General features: G+C 36.8%; 1 protein-coding gene across 6 annotated transcripts in view; it reads right to left on the bottom strand.

Moving 5' to 3' along the window:
• The window catches only part of PUS7 (pseudouridine synthase 7), a 67,803-nt gene that overhangs the window by 31,976 nt on the left and 17,484 nt on the right, over nucleotides 1-18,343 (bottom strand). For 5 of the 6 annotated variants that reach the window (XM_072653105.1, XM_072653106.1, XM_072653103.1 and 2 more), the window contains exons 5-9: nucleotides 17,112-17,256; nucleotides 10,804-10,915; nucleotides 8,098-8,175; nucleotides 3,912-4,040; nucleotides 3,349-3,474 (exon numbers count right to left, since the gene is read on the bottom strand). In XM_072653105.1, the coding sequence (XP_072509206.1) occupies nucleotides 3,349-3,474; nucleotides 3,912-4,040; nucleotides 8,098-8,175; nucleotides 10,804-10,915; nucleotides 17,112-17,256 (590 nt within the window). The remainder of the gene's footprint in view (nucleotides 1-3,348; nucleotides 3,475-3,911; nucleotides 4,041-8,097; nucleotides 8,176-10,803; nucleotides 10,916-17,111; nucleotides 17,257-18,343) is intronic. The other variant, XM_072653107.1, reaches the window with a different exon arrangement.

Below are 18,343 nucleotides of genomic sequence, written 5' to 3'. Positions count from 1 at the left end.
AAAAAATCTAAGTTTTATGGTAGTGATTGTAGAGCATTAAAAATAAATAAAATGAACATATTAAAAAAATGTCCGGGGAGGTGGAGCCAAGATGGTAGAGCAGAAAGACACACATACGGAGGCTGCCCCCCACACAGCCCATAAAACACCTGTAGAAAGGGACTCTCAACAAATTTTGGAGCAACAGAAGTGGAGAACAACAGAGTGGAGGAGATTTCCAGCCCAGGGTGACCTGAAAGACCCACAGGAAGCGTCAGCTGCACCAGATGTGGAGCAGAGCTTGGAGCCCAGCCCAGCCTTGGCCATGCGTGCATGGCTCATGAACAGCCCTCCAGGGTGGAATCTCCAGTTGCAGACTCCCCAGTCCCAGCAGCAGAAGGTCAGCAGATCCCTCAACCCACAGGCACCAAAGGTCAGTGACGGGGTTTATTCAACTGGCCAGGAAGGGAGAAGGGCCTTCAAATCGGGCAGGCGGCAGGAGTTCTCAGGGCAGCCTCTACAGCAGCCTGAGACCATAGCTGGATCGTAAAAACCACTGGGGGCACTGAAGAGCTGAGTTTTACCTCAGCCCTGTGTAGATGCCCTGAGGCAGCTGGTCTTTGTCTCCCACTGAATGGAGGCCCTGCCCCTGCAGCTTGACTGAATCCCAGCCCCCCAGTGCTAGCTTGGCAGAACTGGAGGTCAGGTGCCTGTGGAGAGGAAATGCTGCTAAGATTCTGGGCTGCTAAAATTCTCCCCTGCGCCCAGACCAGTACACACTTGATTGTGCCACTTTGGAGGAACTGAGATCTTACAGGTCCCCAGAGTATACCCTACTCTTGACAAAGGACCCAAAAGTCAAGTAACTGGTTGGGAAAATGCCCAAAAAAGGGAAAAAAAATAAGACTATAGAAGGTTACTTTCTTGGTGAACAGATATCTCCTCCCATCCTTTCTGATGAGGAAGATCAATGCTTACCATCAGGGAAAGACATAGAAATCAAGGCTTCTGTATCCCAAACATCCAAAAGAAATACTCAGTGGGCTCAGGCCATGGATGAACTCAAAAAGGATTTTGAAAATCAAGTTAGAGAGGTGGAGGAAAAACTGGGAAGAGAAATGAGAGACATGCAAAAAAACATGAGAAGCGGGTCAACACCTTGCTAAAAGAGACCCAAAAAATGCTGAAGAAAATAACACCTTGAAAAACAGGCTAACTCAATTGGCAAAAGAGCTTCAAAAAGCCAATGAGGAGAAGAATGCTTTCAAAAGCAGAATTAGCCAAATGGAAAAGGAGGTTCAAAAGCTCACTGAAGAAAATAGTTCTTTCAAAATTAGAATGGAACAGATGGAGGCTAATGACTTTATGAGAAACCAAGAAATCACAAAACAAAACCAAAAGAATGACAAAATGGAAGATAATATGAAATATCTCATTGGAAAAACAACTGACCTGGAAAATAGATCCAGGAGAGACAATTTAAAAATTATGGGACTACCTGAAAGCCATGATCAAAAAAAAGAGCCTAGACATCATCTTTCATGAAATTATCAAGGAAAACTGCCCTGAGATTCTAGAACCAGAGGGCAAAATAAATATTGAAAGAATCCACTGATCACCACATGAAAGAGATCCAAAAAGAGAAGCTCCTAAGAACATTGTGGCCAAATTCCAGAGTTCCCAGATCAAAGAGAAAATATTGCAAGCAGCTAGAAAGAAACAATTCAAGTATTGTGGAAATATAATCAGGATAACACAAGATCTAGCAGCTTCTATATTAAGGGATCGAAGGGTGTGGAATATGATATTCCAGAAGTCAAAGGAACTAGGACTGAAACCAAGAATCACCTACCCAGCAAAACTGAGTATAATACTTCAGGGGAAAAAATGGTCTTTCAATGAAATCAAGGACTTTCAAGCATTCTTGATGAAAAGACCAGAGCTGAAAAGAAAATCTGACCCTCAAACGATAGAATCAAGAGAAGCATGAAAGGGTAAACAGCAAAGAGAAATCATAAGGGACTTACTGAAGTTGAACTGTTTACATTCCTACATGGAAAGACAATATTTGTAACTCTTGAACCTTTTTTCAGTATCTGGGTAGTTGGTGGGATTATACACACACACACACACACACACACACACACACAGCACAGGGTGAATTGAATAGGATGGGATCATATCTTAAAAAAATGAAATTAAGGGGTGAGAGAGAAATATATTAGGAGGAGAAAGGGAGAAATGGAATGGGGCAGGTTATCTCTCATAAAAGAGGCAAATAAAAGACTTTTCAGTGGAGGGAAAAAAAGGGGAGGTGAGAGAAAAAACATGAAGCTTACTCTCATCACATTCCACTAAAGGGAAGAATAAAATACACACTCATTTTGGTATGAAAACCTATCTTACAAAACAGGAAAGTGGGAGAGAAGGGGATCAGCAGGGTGGGGGGGATGATGGAAGGGAGGGCAGTGGGAGGAGGGAGCAATTTGAAGTCAACACTCTTGGGGAGGGACAGGATCAAAAGAGAGAACAGAAGCAATGGGGGGCAGGATAGGATGGAGGGAATTATAGTTAGTCATACACAACACGACTATTATGGAAGTCATTTGCAAAACTATACAGATATGGCCTATATTGAACTGCCTGCCTTTCCAAAGGGAATGGGTGGGGAAGGGGGGATGGGGAGAAGTTGGAATTCAAAGTTTTAGGAACAACTGTTGAGTTCTGTTCTTGCAACTAGGAAACAGAATACAGGTAATGGGGTATAGAAAGTTATCTTGCCCTACAGGACAAAAGAGAAGATGGGGATAATGGAAGGGAGGGATGTTAGAAGAGAGGGCAGATTGGTGATAGGGGCAATTAGAATGCTTGGCGTTTTGGGGGAGGGGGAGGGGGAAAATGGGGAGAAAATTTGGAACCCAAAATTTTGTGGAAATGAATGCTGAAAAGTTAAATAAATAAATAAATAAATGAAAATGTCCTAAGCACCTAAAAATAAATTTTGACAAATTTTTTATTTTAAAAAACATATATATTCCTTATAAGATTTTTAGGGAAGGTGAAGAGGAAAAGATTTGTCAAAACCCTGAAACAGTTGGGAATCACTGTTTGATAAGAGCGTGTAGGCTACACAAGCAAAAATTTCTGCTAAATGAGAATCCTATTCAAGATCAAACTCAGAAAGATCAAACAGTTAAGTGATGTGCCCCAGGTTACATGGTCAATAAGGAATAAATCCATGAGAAACATCAGAAGTTCCACCATTTCCTCTTCCTACTATTTTCCAAAAGGACATTAAAACAGATTTTACAACAAGGTACCTTTTAAGATAAACAATGGAAAACAAGTGAATATGAATTAAACACGGACCTGCCAACCTGATATGTGGGGACAGCCGTAGTCCCAAACCGTTGCATCCCGTAATAGTTAATGAATCCAATTTCCTTGAGAGAATTCATCGCCTGCTGTACTTGATGGTCAGTTCCTGTTATATTTCTGCAAGGATTTGAGTCAACCAAATAAAGTTTTATTCCATGAACAGCTGCAAGACCAGTTTATCATAAAGTGGTTCTGATTTGGGCACTATTTCTTTCCTTTTCTTCAATGCCTTTGTCTTACTTTCTGACTTTTTATTCTGACCTCTTCCTTACTTAATGTATTATTAATAATGTTAAATATTTCTAAATTTTCTAAGAGAAAATACAATTTCCATTGAAATCCTCTGTTAGCTCTTTTAGAAGGGCATGGTGGTAATTTTAAAAACATCACTAACTTTTCTGGGTCATTTCCTTCCTTATTTTTCTTTTTTTCCCCCCTTGAATCTCTTTGCACCAGTTAACCTAAACATGGATCATTTTTCTTTATCATTCATTCAACACAATGACCAGGTAAATACCTGACAATCTCTCTTCCTCCTGACAAGAGCTTTTTACCTGAGGACAACAGTGAAATGATTTCCTTGAAGTTCTCCCAACTTCAGAGGGTTTTTCTGATAGCTGAAGTTGCCCAGCTTGAAGTTCATTAAGCACTTGTTCAAATGGGCAAGTCTCTGTGCAGTTATTCTAAAAAGAGAAAGGCAAAGAAAAAGTCCTTGTTTCATCGGGAAATTCAAGGACATGGGCAGATGATGGGGAACTGATGCCTACCTAATGTGATCATAGCTACTAAAGAAGGAAGAGCAGCACAGAACAGAAGAGAGGTTACATTTTTATTTGGGTTATAGACCTCCCTGTAAATCACAAGGCCTACAACCTAGGAGACTTAATTAAACTGTGTTGCTTGTACTTTTTAAAAACTCTGGACTTCAGCTGTGTATTGAATCATATTGAAATAATCCCCAAATATTTTTCTAAATGATCCATTTAGATTTAGTTCTAAATTACATATATATATATATATACACATATATATGTATATATATATGTATATATACATACATATATACATATATATATATATGTGGAACAGCCTGTCACAACTGAAAAGCATGTTAAAGAAAATGATTTATTTATTCCCTTTTATAAAGAAAATGATTTAATGACCAACCATGACTCCAGAGGACCAGTGATAATGCATGATACCTACACTGCCTGACGGAGAGGTGAGAGAGTTGAGGGGTAAATCTGATATACATTTTTGAACATGTTCAAAGATGGATTTGTTTTGCTTCACTATAGCTTTATAGAAATTTTGGGGGATACCTGACACCGTACACAAGAATAAAGTCCAAATGGGTACATGATTTAGGTATAAAGATTGATACCATGAATAAACTGGAGAAGCAAGGAATAGTGTATTTATCAGATCTATGGAGAAGGGAAGAATTCTTTACTAAAGGAGAGATAGAATGCATTATGAAATGCAAAATGGATAACTTTGATTACATTAAACTGAGAAGTTTTTGCACAACCAAACCCAATGCAACCAAAATCTGGAGGGATGTAGTAAATTGGGAAAAAATTTTTACAGCTAAGCTCGGGGATAAAGGCCTCATTTCTAGAATATATAGAGAACTGACCCAAATGTATAATCATACAAGTCATTCCCCAATTGATAAATGGTCAAAGGATATGAACAGGCAATTTTCAGAGGAAGAAATTAAAGCTATCTATAATCATATGAAAAAATGCTCTAAATCACTATTGGTTAGAGAGATGCAAATCAAAACAACTCTGAGGTACCACATCACACCTATAAGATTGGCAAACATGACAGAACAAGAAAATGATAAATGCTGGAGAGGATGTGGGAGAGTTGGAACACTAATTCATTGTTGGTGGAGCTGCGAGCACATCCAACCATTCTGGAGAGCAATTTGGAACTATGCCCAAAGGGCTACAAAAATGTGCATACCCTTTGACCCAGCAATATCGCTACTAGGACTATATCCCCAAGAGATCATAAAAATGGGAAAGGGTCCCACATGTACAAAAATATTTATAGCAGCACTCTATGTAGTTGCCAAAAACTGGAAGTCAGGGGGATGTCCATCAATTGGGGAATGGCTGAATAAATTATGGTATATGAATGTAATGGAGTACTATTGTGCCATAAGAAATGATGAACAAGAGGACTTCAGAGAGGCCTGGAAGGACTTATATGACCTGATGCTGAGTGAAAGGAGCAGAACCAGGAGAACTTTATGCACAGCAACAACCACAGTGTGTGAGAGTTTTTTCTGGTAGACTTAGATTTTTGTAATAACACAAGAACTTCTTACCAAAAAAAAAAAAAATCCCAATGGTGGACCTCAAGGCAAAATGCCTTCCACACTCAGAGAGAGAAATATGGAAGTCACTCACATAATGTAGCAGATCATGTTTGTGTATGTGTATCTGTTTGTGTATCATGTTCTGATTTGTTATACGGATTCTTTCATTTATCTTAGTCTGACTACATAGCATGACTATAGTGAAAATATACTCAATAGGAAAGTATATGTAGAATCTATACAGAATTGTATGCAGTCGTGGGGAGGGAGGGAGGTAGTGGGGGGTGGGTGGGGAGGGATAAAATCGCAATTGTATGGCAGTGATTGTTAAACATTAAAAAAATAAAAAAAATAAAAAAAATAAAAAGAAATTTTGGGGGAGGGGGGAAGAGACAAGAGACAGAGATGCCAAAAGTAGAAAAGAAATAGAAGGTCACTGTAGCATTAAAAAAAAAAAATCACACAACAGAAGAGTAGGAGGCTCCAAAGGGATCAAACCAGATAGCTCTGAAACAAGAATATTAAATTTGTTCTATTGTTGAAAATTATGCAAGCTGTGTATTAGAGAGATTTGCGGTTTCATGTACTATTCTCTCTTTCTGTTCTATGAATGTGGAAATGATCATGTTTGTATGACTGTTAAGTTCAGAGTAACAACAAAAAAAATTAAAATAGAAGTATAACAACAACAAAGGAAGTACTTGATTATTTGCCAATATCCAATCTATCCAAGTCAATATTTTCAAGCTGCTATTCCTGGTGTTTATTCCTGATGGTTCACAAGAGCAGAAACAACCCAACTCTACATAAGGGCAGAGATCTCAGAAGATCTTTTATTAGATGTGTTTCTCAATTTTGGAGATGCTGCTCCCAAAGGTCTAATATGGAGTTAGGAAAGCTCAAAAAGGCAGATGGGAAGACAGAAACAGACTTATGAAAGTATGTAGAACTCTGCTCTGAAGGGCCTTAATCTCAACATTTCACACCAAAAAAATATGAAATTTGTAATAAGAATTTGCCAATATGTAACAAATAAAATCAAACCCTAAGTACGCTGCTGTTGTTAAGTTTTTGCAGTCATGTCCAACTCTTCATGATTCCATTTGGGGTTTTCTTGGCAAAGATACTGGACTGGTTTGCCATTTCCTTCTCCAGTTCATTTTACAGATGAGGAAATTGAGGCAAATAGAATTAAATGACTTGTCCAGGGTGTCAAACAACTAGTGAAAATGTCTGAGTCTCTTTTTGAACATAGGTCTTCCTGGTCTCAGGCTCAGAGCTCTATCCACTGAGCTCGAGTTCAAGGAAAGTATATGGACCAAGATTTTAACCCTTTTCCCTAATTACAAAGACACAGGATTACGCAAATTGCTGAAAAAGCTTATATTAGTAGCAGTTTGATATTTATATGGTAAAACTGCTGTTTCTTTGCTTAAAGATTCCCCACAACTTTCTTCTTTCAATACTGATTTTAAAAAGTTATAATTATGTAATAGATTAGAATCTCTCTCTTATGAACTTAAGAGACACAGTTGACTTAAGATTTATATGATTTGACAGAGGAAAGGGAGCCAAACCAAATCAACTGATACAATAATAACATTGTAAAACAAACACACTTGATAGCCTTAATAACTCTACCAATGTAATGACCAACCATGATTCCAGAAGGTTTCGTAAAGAAGCACACTGCCTATCTTCTGACAGAGAAATGATGGACTTAAGGCAAAGACTGGGACATACTTTGGACTTGGGCCATGTAAGTATTCATTTGCTTAATCATGCAAAGTTCTGGCCATTTGTTGATGAAGGCAAGAAGGGCTACCTCTTCATCAGAGATTGGAAGGATTGCGGAAATAATGGGGGATGATGTCAGAGGGATGCAAAGTGAGAAAGGGAGAAGAGGGAGTTCTAAATGAATTGCTTCAATATTTTTTAATGAGATATGAGGCAAGGATGATTTATTTTATAATTAATGAAGAGTAAAAGGAACCCTTCCTTTTCTTTTCTTTTTTTTCTGCTTAGGGGCCATGAATCATAATTTATGCCAACAGTGGCAGCAACTGTGCAGAACATCAGACACCATCTCTTTCTTGCTACCCAGAAGAGAAGATGGTGCTGCCCCCTGGAAAAAGGAAAGCCAGGAGGAAATCTAAATTCAAAGCCCAGGAAGAATTCCTTTGGAATCAGTGAAAAGGGAGGGAAAAGAAACAGAAAACTATAAATGTACTCTAAGACGCCTGTAAGTAAATACATATCACTCAAACACCACAAAATATGAGAGTAAATCAATGAGTAAAGGAAAGCTACAGAACAACGATAGAAATTACACCTAAAAAAGCATCAAGTAGTCTACATTTAAACAATTATTTATCATGAAAATATAAGCATCATCACTCTATACTTACTTAAGAACAGCAATCTCTTGAACGGTTATAGCCCTTTTGTCTTTGGTTCCCATGTAAGAAAATATGTTTGGTTTAACTCTGTTAAGAAACAAACAAGCAAAAAAATAAGTGAAATAACCAATATTCCTGCTAATGATAACTATATGAAATTATATGTATACATTCCACAATTTGTTTAATCATTGCCCAGTTAATTGATGGGCATCTACACTTTTCTAGTCATTTACTACCACAAAAAAACATTGCTGCAAATCTAAGACCATGCTTTCTTTCTCTGACTTCTAGCAGTGGGATCTCTGAGTCAAATTCCGAATCGCTCTCCAGACTAGTTGCACCAGTTCACAACTCCACAAACAGTGTATTTGTGTGCCTCTCTTTTCATAGCTCTTCCAACAATGACTTTCCATCTTTGCCAATTTGTCTGGTATGAGGTGAAACCTAGGTGCTGTTTTAATTTGTAATTCCCTCACAATTAATGATTTGGATCTATGTTTTATATAACCTGTAACAGTTTGGAATTCTTCTTTTGAGAACAAAATATTCATTCATATTAGTTCTTTATACAGCCTGGCTATAAGGCTCTTATCAGAGATACGTTACAAAGCTTCCTTTGTTCCCTCCTCTCCCCCCACTGTCATCAATAGTTATCTTTTTATTTAAGTTGTATTCTGTTCATGCAAAGGCTTTTTAATTTTACGTAAGTTAAATTATCTAGTTTATCTTTCATGGCTGCCTCTATCCCTTGTTGCATTAATAATGTTCCCTCAAGCCATAGTTGTTATGAAAGGATACTTCTAATTTTGTTAAGAGTTGGACCTTTCTATTTTGTTCCTCTGTCCACTGTTATGATTTACTACAGTTTTCTCCATAAGATGTTGATCTAAACCCAAATTGTGCCAAACTCCTTTCCCATACTTTTAGCAATTCTTGTCAAATAAGGAGATCTTCCTGAAGTAAATTATGTTTTAAGATTTATCACACAACAAATTATTTAGTTAAGATGTGTCTGATTCTCCCATATCGGGGCTGTTTCACTGATCTACTTTTCTATTTTTTAAAATCAATACCAAATTAAATTATATTATAAAGCAATAATTACCAAAACTAAGTCCACAACTGTGATTCTCCTTTGAAATTCTGTATCTTTTGTTCCTGAAATGAATTTTATTTTTTTTTTGTATACGTAGTTCTAAAAAGTATCCCCTCAATTCCTAATACTTTGCCCCCTGGAAAGTGTTGCTATAAATATTTTCTGGGGGCAAAGAATTTGAAATTGAGGGGATGTCCTTTAATTGTGGAATGGCTGAAAAGGATGTGTTATGTGATTATGAAAGGATACTATTGTACTATAAGAAATGAGTAGAATGCTCTCAGAAAACCTGGAAAGACTTGCATGGGCTGATGCAAAGTGAAATGTACTGGATACAAAGTAACCAAGATGATCAGCTGCAAATAACTTAGCTATTTTCAGCAATAAAATGATCCAAGACAACTCTGAGGAACTTACGATGAAAAATGTTATCCATCCCCAGAGAAAGAAATGATGGTGACTAAATACAGATTGAAACATACTTTTTAACTTTATTTTTCTTGAGATTTTTGCATCACTACACACATATAATCTATATCAAATTGTTAGTCTCAATGGGGGGGGGGAGGAAGGAGGAAGGGAGAAAATTTGGAACTCCAGTGTTAAAAATGAATGCTAAAAATTGTTTTTACATGTAACTGGAGAAAAATAAAATACTAAATATAAAAAAGGAAAAAAAAACTTCCTTAGTAGTTGGGAGATTGCTGGCACTAAATCTGTAAACTAAATGTGGCATCTTTTTAATTATATTGACAAAGCTCAACCATGAACAATGACTATCCCTCCAATTATTAAACCCATTCTTTATTTGTTTAAAGAATGTTTTTTACTTACGTTATAATATTACTTCTTGGTGAGAATCAATTTTAACTTTTTCAGGAATGGAATCAGAAAAAAATTCAAGGGTTCTGTGTATGGCAAAATGAGATTTCTACAGTGTGAGTCACTTAAATAGAGATTTTTATAGGAGGGAGAAGGTTAATTTATATAATAAGCTATGTGCTAATTCTCAATTATCCATATGTGGATTATCCATTTTCTGGCAGTTTTTATATCAAATATTTGGCATCTGCTACATACTACATGACTTCAGGCAAATCATTTAACATCTCTGGGTCTCAGTTTCCTTATATGTAAATTAAGTAGACTAGACTAGATGATCTCTAAGGACCTTTCCAAATCTATGACCCTATGAACAAAAACAATTTTTCTACTACCCTAAACAAGGTTTATAGGATAATAGATCTAGAGCTAAAATGATCTTCAGAGGTCATCAAGTTTGGTCCTTCATTGTACAGACCAAAGAACTGAAGCCTGTGGGGGTTAAGTGGCTTGACCAAACTCACAAATGTAGTTAGTCAGAGATAAGATTTGAACCCAGGTCCTCCAACTCCAGCCAGTGTTCTTTTTTTTTCCTATTACACCATACTAATACAGACATGAATGTAATAGTCCAAAAAGCTATGTTTTCTTTCCCAATCCAAACAGAAATGACTTTTCTATTATCTATTTCTTCAGATTGCCTCTACCACAGCCCCTTCACAATGCTAGTTTAATTGAAAACTATCCACATTTTCATAGTACATAAGAAAAAGATTTAAAAAACCAAAACTAACCTCAAAAATTTGGAAAGTACATTAATAGCATCCATGGTGTCCTTGTTTTCCTTGTATAATACAAAGTGGCAGTAACTTCCCCTAGATTTTGGCCAAGAATGTTTCCTTGGATCTTTAAAAGCAAGCAAACAATATTAAATGTATTTAACCATCGCACAGATTGGCACTACTGCTTTGACTTTTGTTTTTTTATGATACTATGAGTGCTCAATTACTTGCTCCTGAATCCTGGAAGTAAGAAATTGATCTAACTAGCCAGCCCACACAGGTACTGGTTATAGTTTAAATTGACCTCCTGGGATCTCCAAAGGCTTGTTTTGTGGCTTTGGACAATCACTTAACTTGCCATAAATGCTATGAAATACGAGTGCTGTGAAGAGATCTACAAACTGATCTGTGACCTCTTCCTGTAAAATACTATAAGAGGCACCATCAATTCTGGGAGAGTCACTTTATAAAAAGTGTTTCTGGCATCTGAGCATCTCTCAGTTCCGTAGGAAGCCAGGGTTAAAATGGAATATATTTTCCTAACATCCACTGGTCTGTGGATTTTCACAAAGACAATTAAATTTTATGCTCTGTAATAACAAGAATAGAAAAAAATTAAAAAATGATATAAAGTTGGCTTTTAAAAAGACATTTCTAATGCTCCTTTCCTCTCAAAAATGTAATACCATCATTTGTTACATTGTATATCAATCTGGACCTTGCAGAGAAATTTTTTGGGCATATGAGGTCTGTTTACCATTTCTGGAGAAAGAGAGAGGTTGGGAATAAACATGACTAAATATACTTTAGGAGCTGCCGCTCTAAATGTTCCAGACATTTTTTCTTACCAGAGTGACATACATTTCATGAACTGCTACAGCCTGTTTTTTGAAACACTCAAGCAATAAAACTGTGTAGCTACATTTAAATCCATCTGAAGATCTATAATTAAATAATTTATAGGTTCTGGTTTGAGTCGTACCTCAAAGCTCAAATTTCAATGGGACCAAAGTGGTATATTGCAGTCTGGAAAAATCTACTACATGAACAGGCTACAGCTATATATGCCAAACGTTGTGTAATATACATTGGTCTTAGAGAATAATTAATTATATATGTTCCCTGAACAAACATAACAGAGTCACATATGTTTTACACAGCTGTTAGGAATCAGGAAGAATGTAAAAGGATATAAAATAAACAATCTCTTACTGCTGGTTATTCTTAAAAATGTTTCACTCATTTGCATGTTAATATGGATCTGTGCTCTTCCAAAAGTCAGATGCTTCTGTCTGCTGAAGCTGCAGCTAAAAATTATTTTGCAAAAGAAACAAATTATATTCTTACAGACTTGTGGTTTTAGCTGAGGAACAAGGAACATATAAGAATTATCAAATAAATGTCCTGAATATTGTCCTAGCATCTAAAAGTAACTACATGAATGCAGTAACACCAGCATGAAATGTTGCCTTATTGAGAAGTATATAAGAATGTTTTTCTATAGGTCTGCTATACTCTTCAATCTCAGTTCCTGGCCTGGGCCCTCCTCCAAAGTTTCGTCTTCCCAATTCCTCTCCACCCCCAAAAAATTCCTCCAAAAATTTGAGATGGAAACATTATCTTAGTTTTTCCTTCTGACTTAATGTTACTGAAGAAAAAAATTTCTCTGATTTTTATTACCTTTCTAGCCAGCAGATTTATGCATGAGAATTGCTGGCATTTCATTTTATCTACATGGAATGCCAACAGCTCTTACCTGTGGCGGTTCTGACCTCTGTCCAAACGCACAGCAAAAAGAGCATAAGAGAGCAACGTTTAATTTATAGACGAATCGAAGTGCTTTAGAAGTGAACATGCAAAAGTTACATTTGTACGTAGATTTCTGCAGCACCGAGCAGTGGTAGTGATAGCAATTCAGACAATTATGCAATGCAAAACCCAGGAGAGGGAACAGTAAATGTGTATGGGGGGGGGAGGGCAAATAAATTACCAGGCATAAACCTCCCTGAAGACAAAATAAACTGGGCTCCCCCAGCTCGCTGACACTCACCTCCTGCACGAGAAGCTTGTGTATACGTGAGTGTGTGTGTGTTCCTGGCCACAAAAACAAGAAACCCCTTCCAAATTGCTGCAAGATTCCATTTAGAGTTTTCAGTGAAAAGTTGAAGATGTGAAATAAAAATAAAATAATCCATAGTTTTGCTTTCTTGTATATAATTATCACAGATAATTATCATATAATTATCCATTTTTAAAGTGCCCAGTGGTGAGAATTCCTAAAATTTAATTGGATAGTCTCTTACCTAGAAATTCTACATTTCCACTTAGCTGCAAGGTTCTCCACAAAGGGAGAACCAGTAGAAAACACTGTATCTCAAAAGAAAATAAACCTATTGGGATTTAAGTTTTCATTCATACACCTGCATTCTCTAATTAGTAAGTGCATGAAAAAAACAAGCAAAGGGTCTCACATAAGCACACATGAACATATACAGGTATTATGGTCTAAATAAACACTATATACAGAAGTTAAACTTTATAGAATTGCGTAGGAAATGAATCTAATGACTTCAAGTTATTTAGAGCTAAGAAATATAATTAATACGCATTTTGCCTTCATGACATTTCAATTCCTCCTTCTAAAAGTGATACGGAGTTTCTAAATCCAAAAATAATTCTATCATTATTTGCTTAATTATTTTATATTAGTAACTAATAACAGCTAATATATAACACTTACCATGTACCAGCGTACTGTGCTAAGCCCTTTACAATTATTCTCTCATGTGCTCATCACACAATAATCCTGGGAGGCAGGTTCTTATGCCCATTTCACAGATGAAGAAACTGAGGCAAATGCGGATTAAATGACTTGCCCAACATCACCATGCTGGTATTTGGAATTCAGGTCTTCCTAAACCCAGGCCCGGCACTCTGTACACTACGGGGCCATCCAGCTGCCTCTATGCTCAATTCAAGCAAGTCCCATGATTTCACTGGTATGTAACAGACTCTCAGGTATAAAAAGTCCCTCTGCCAATTCAGGGCCTGCAACTCCTTGTCAACTTAAAAGTCTTGTAGAACTGCCTTGAACACTGGGAGGTTAAATACAAACACTATATATCAGGTGGGATTTGAACCCAGTTCTCCCTGATTTCAATAGCAAAGTTCAAGCAAATAAAAATAAATTTCCTTAAGGTTTTAAGGAAATTTTTATAATACCTCTTCTGAATTAAAGATACCCTTTGGAGTCCATTAGACATAAAAGATGAATGAATGAATGACTTAAGAGTTAATCTGAGTTCAAGCCCTAGCTTGGACTTTCAAGATGTACTTTAAGTCACTTAACTTGTCTAAATTCCGGTATCATCACGTGTAAAATAGGGATGATCCTTGTACTTGTGTTACTGGAGAGGTATGGGTATCAGAGCTCTTTCTATAGGATATTATCAACTGAAGTCTGCACACTTCTTGTTATTCAGGATACAGTAGTGCTATCTAAAACAAGTTTTTTTTAGAGATACTATGTACTACAGATTTACTAAGTAGCACATTTATATGGACAGAAAATACTTTAGCTCTCTTTTTAATTTTTGGGGGGCTTAGAAATAAGGGCTGTTCTGGGACTATAGTAAGGGCTTATTTAGCTTTGCAAAAAAAGAGGGAAAGTAAGGGGGGAAGCATTTACATGGAGCCTACTATGTGCCAGGCACTGTGCTAAGCACAGTTTCAAATGTCACCAAAAATGCCTGGTTTTTTTTCTCCCCTTTCAGGATTATGGAGGTGATGTCATCTGTAAATCTAGTATGGCCACAAGCCTATTGCTAACCAGCTTTTACTACCCCTTATATTTCTGCTTGTATTACACATCTGGTATGGTTTCTAGTCTTCTGTTACTAGTTTTTACTACCTCCTAATAGTATGGATTTTCTGTTCCCAGAGAGTGTAAGACAGAACACTGTGAATAAAAGAAAGTTAGAACCTGTACTCAGGTGGTGGCAGAGGGATCAGACAAAGAACAGAGGTAACAGATGTGCTGAGGAGTACCTGATGTGAATTGTTCAATTATTCAATTGGGATAACTATGAAATAATTCTATGGAATGAAGAGACAGATTTGGAGGGAAAAGAGTATGGTTCAAATCCACCTACTGACACTTATTGCCTCTATGATCGCCCACGGTCAGGCCACTTAAACTTCTTGGCCCTCAATTTCCTCATCTGTAAAATGAGAGGACTGGACCAGCTGATCTCTGAGGTCCCTACCAGCTCTAACTCAAAAGATATTATGAAATGAAGCATAAAAAAACCAAACGGTGGGTTGTGTAAGGACTTGTGGAATTGCATGAAAAGCAGAAGAGATGGAATGGAGAAGAAATACAAAGGGAATGGAGGGAAGATTCATTTGAGGTAAGCAAAGGAAATGGGTAAAAAAAGGTACAATGACGTAGAACAAGCCAAGACTAGATATACTTCCCTAAGGAAATAGTCATTTCCAAGAACAACCATAAAAACACCAAAGGTTTGAGGGGGTGTTTTTTCTTGGTGCTTTAACAATTAGACTGAATGGGGCAAATTATCTCTCATAAAAGAGGCAAGCAAAAGACTTTTTAGTGGAGGGAAAAAGAGGAGAGGTGAGAGAAAAACATGGTTTACTCTCATCACACTTGACTCAAGGAAGGAACAAAATACACACTCATTTTGGTATGAAAACCTATCTTACAATACAGGAAAGTGGGGGAGAATGGGATAAGCAGGGTGGGGGGGATGATGGAAGGGAGGGCAATGGGAGGAGGGAGCAATCTGAAGTCAACACGCTTGGGGAGGGACAGGATCAAAAGAGAATAGAAGCAATGGGGGGCAGGATAGGATGGAGAAATATAGTTAGTCTTACACAACACGATTATTATGGCAGTCATTTGCAAAACTGCACAGATATGGCCTATATTGAATTGCTTGCCTTCCCAAAGAGAAGGGGTGGGGAGGGAGGGATGAAGAGAAGCTGGAACTCAAAGTTCTAGGAACAACTGTCGACTACTGTTCTTGCTACTAGGAAATAAGAAATACAGGTAATAGGGTACAGAAAGTTATCTGGCCCTACAGGACAAAAGAGAAGATGGGGACAAGGGAAGGGAGGGATGATAGAAGAGAGAGCAGATTGGTGATAGGGGCAATCAGAATGCTTGGTGTTTTGGGGTGGTGGGAGGGGACAAATGGGGAGAAAATTTGGAACCCAAAATTTTGTGAAAATGAATGTTAAAAGTTAAATAAATAAATAAATAAATAATAAATTTAAAAAAAAACAAACAATTAGACTAAGGCATCCTTTATTGATACCTTTTTCTGATCTTAGAGAGACAGGTGTTGTTAACTAAAAATACAATGAACTAACCTGAATTTTAGATGTATCTCTTAAAAAGAAGATATCAAATGTCTCATTTTGATCTAAAATTTTCTCAAAATACTATTTAAATAATTTTGCTTATGGGCAGGAGAAAAATCAACATTTGCTTTTTTTATCACATACATGTTTCATTTTCTCAATACACTATTTCATTATCTACTTTAAGACATTACTTTGAGATAAGTAAGACATAATTCATCACTTTCACATGAATTTCCTTAATACACAGAAACACCTCTCCCACTTTTTTTCTGTAATGAAAGACTGAAAATATACAATAAATTTCCATTTCAAGAAAGCCCATATAACAAATACTATATACTGTGTTCAAAGCTATCCATCTTTTCTCTGTTTTAAGTTTTCTTTTGTTCTCTGCTGTGTACTTTTTATTTTGTTCTTTTTCCCCCACTTTCCCTCCAAGGAGGCTTCAATGAAGCTCAGAGATAGAGATACATGCACATGAGGGTGCGTGTGCACATACACATGCATGCATGCACGCACGCATGCACACACACACACACACACACACACACACACACACACACATACACACTCTTTCTTACCAAATTTATACCCAACCCTCTTCAGGTTACATTTACCAAAAATTATTCAAGAAAATCATAAGGATTTTATAAATTCTTTGTCCCCAAAGAAAGGGACCTTGGCAAAGCATATTATTTATTTCTAGCATTCTGAATTGGATCAACAATCCACACAATGCCCTGGGCTTCCAAAGGACAATATTCACCTTTTCTGAAGGACTGACATCCTGAACATCATTCCCTGGATGACAATTAAACAGTCATACAGATCAATAAGAAATGGACAAGTATCAATTACCCCTTCCCTGGAAAACTTAAGTGTCAAGGTCTCACACACACACACACACACGCACACACAATCACACACTCACTTACTTGCCAAAGCCTTTTTTCCAGCCGCATGGTAAGCCACGATGTATTTTTTCCCTTCTCTTTCCTCTGTTTTTGTCTCCAATCCGGGAAACAAAGATTTCACTGCCTGATGGATGATAGTTCTTTTCTCTTTAGTATCTTCAAAAACCTACAACAAAAATAGTAATCGACAAGAATTTCTTTTTTCTTCTTGACAGTTGAATACTTTTATTTAAACCCATACTCTTGTTTTAGGATTGTAATGAAGGAGAGAGATTACAGATGACTTGCCATGAACACATTAACACTGCAGTTACTAAGTGCAAAGGCAGTAGTAAAGTGGTAAAGAAGGCATCAGAGCAAACACTCATGTTCTTTCATTTCAACATGATTCCAATTACCTTTTTCGACAGCAAATTCAGGCAGAAATAGGAAATACACATTCATATTATGAGTGATGAACTGACAAAATAAGAATTTTTTAAACACCTATTATAACAGTACACATTGCATAAATGCTGGGTATTATCATCCTTATATTTTAAGGAATTTTCCACCCAAATTGGAAGCGTTTAAAATACTAATAATATAATAACATAACATTAGTAACAAGATAATAAGATGATTTAAATAATAACTAACATTTAGATAGTTTCTATTATGTGCCAAGCACTGTGGTAAGTGCTTGGTCCTATAATTGATCCTATAATAACTCTGAGAGATAGGTGATATTACCATCCCCATTTTCCACATGAGGAAACTAAGGTAAACAAGTTAAGTGACTTGCCCATAGTCATACAGCTAGTAAATGTGAAGCCATATCTGAACCCAGGCACTAGAGATTCAAAGACAAAAATATAAAGTGCCCCTATCATTAAGAAGTTTACATTCTGTCGAGAGGAAACAATGTGTATATATTCAAGGAAATACATACTATACAAAACAGAATTTTTGGAAGTGAAGACAATGGTCACTAAGGGGTTTGGGGAAAGGCTTCATTTGGAATTGGCATGTAAGCTTAGATTTGAAAGATGAGGACTTTAGGAGGCAGAGGTGAGGAGAAAATACATTTCAGGAATGGGAAATAGAACAAGATAGCCAATTTGGCTGGCAGGCCAAATAAAAAGCAATAATGTATAAGCCTGGAAAGGGAAGCAAGAGCCAATTAAGCAACCAGTCTTAATTAAGTGCCAGGCATTGTGCTAAACAAGACTGGAAAAGCACACTGAATGCCAAGCAGAAGAACTCATATTTTT

This window comes from Notamacropus eugenii, chromosome 3 (genome assembly GCF_028372415.1).
Source record: "Notamacropus eugenii isolate mMacEug1 chromosome 3, mMacEug1.pri_v2, whole genome shotgun sequence".
Taxonomy (NCBI): Eukaryota; Metazoa; Chordata; class Mammalia; order Diprotodontia; family Macropodidae; genus Notamacropus; species Notamacropus eugenii.
The sequence above is the reverse complement of the archived record's forward strand: the minus strand, read 5'-3'. Positions and strand labels throughout refer to the sequence as shown.